Source organism: Micromesistius poutassou, assembly GCF_964030765.1.
Source record: "Micromesistius poutassou genome assembly, contig: SCAFFOLD_1642, whole genome shotgun sequence".
NCBI classification, from domain to species: domain Eukaryota; kingdom Metazoa; phylum Chordata; class Actinopteri; order Gadiformes; family Gadidae; genus Micromesistius; species Micromesistius poutassou.
Genome location: NW_028180417.1, coordinates 7,501 through 8,088, shown reverse-complemented (window position 1 = coordinate 8,088; position 588 = coordinate 7,501). Strand labels below are relative to the sequence as shown.

At 53.2% G+C, this 588-nt stretch overlaps 1 protein-coding gene across 1 annotated transcript in view; it reads right to left on the bottom strand.

Annotated features, from left to right (window-relative positions):
* Positions 1-578: 578 nt before the first annotated feature.
* gpd2 (glycerol-3-phosphate dehydrogenase 2 (mitochondrial)) overlaps positions 579-588 on the bottom strand; it is a gene marked incomplete at both ends in the record, with an annotated part of 6,216 nt that continues 6,206 nt past the window's right edge. The window contains 1 exon segment of the mRNA XM_084489119.1: positions 579-588. This exon segment is cut by the window's right edge and continues 138 nt beyond it. Within this exon segment, the coding sequence (XP_084345245.1) occupies positions 579-588 (10 nt within the window).

Sequence of the window (588 nt, the reverse complement as noted above, 5' to 3'; positions counted from 1 at the left end):
ATACGCAAGATTCACGGGTGGCATTAAAGGACTGGACTGACCCCAAGAGGAAAGGCTGCTGTGACTGGTAGATAATTGTTCAAAAAATTTAAAATTAAAATAATTACAAATAACAATAATTACGCGCTGAAAGCAGGCAGGCAGCTATGCTGCTCGCGTTTACACTTGTGTGCGTGGCGGGGTTAAAACATTACTGCCACAGTCACGTTAAGAAATATAACGGAGGTGGCAGGGCCGCCACAGAAGACCCCACATCGTTATCAACCGCTCGGTACCGCGCCCGATTAATTACCACCATTTGGAAAGAAAAGAAAGTCTTTGAAGCGAATAAGCGGCTCTGTTTGTGATTAGTTGATTTGGTTTTGAACTAATAGGGTCAGGGGCGGTAAAGAAGCCCCCGTTATGAGGCGCCCAGGTGTGCGTTCTCATTGGACCTCGTCAGAAGCGGTGGCGCCGCTGCTCAGCCCTACTGGTAGGAGGGCCGTCTACCAGCACATCGACTAACAGAGTGGCTGTAGGCCCCGCTGGCCCCCCCCGGGCCCCCCAGCCCCCCCCCGGGCCCCCCCCCGGGCTCTGACCTCGTTCTCC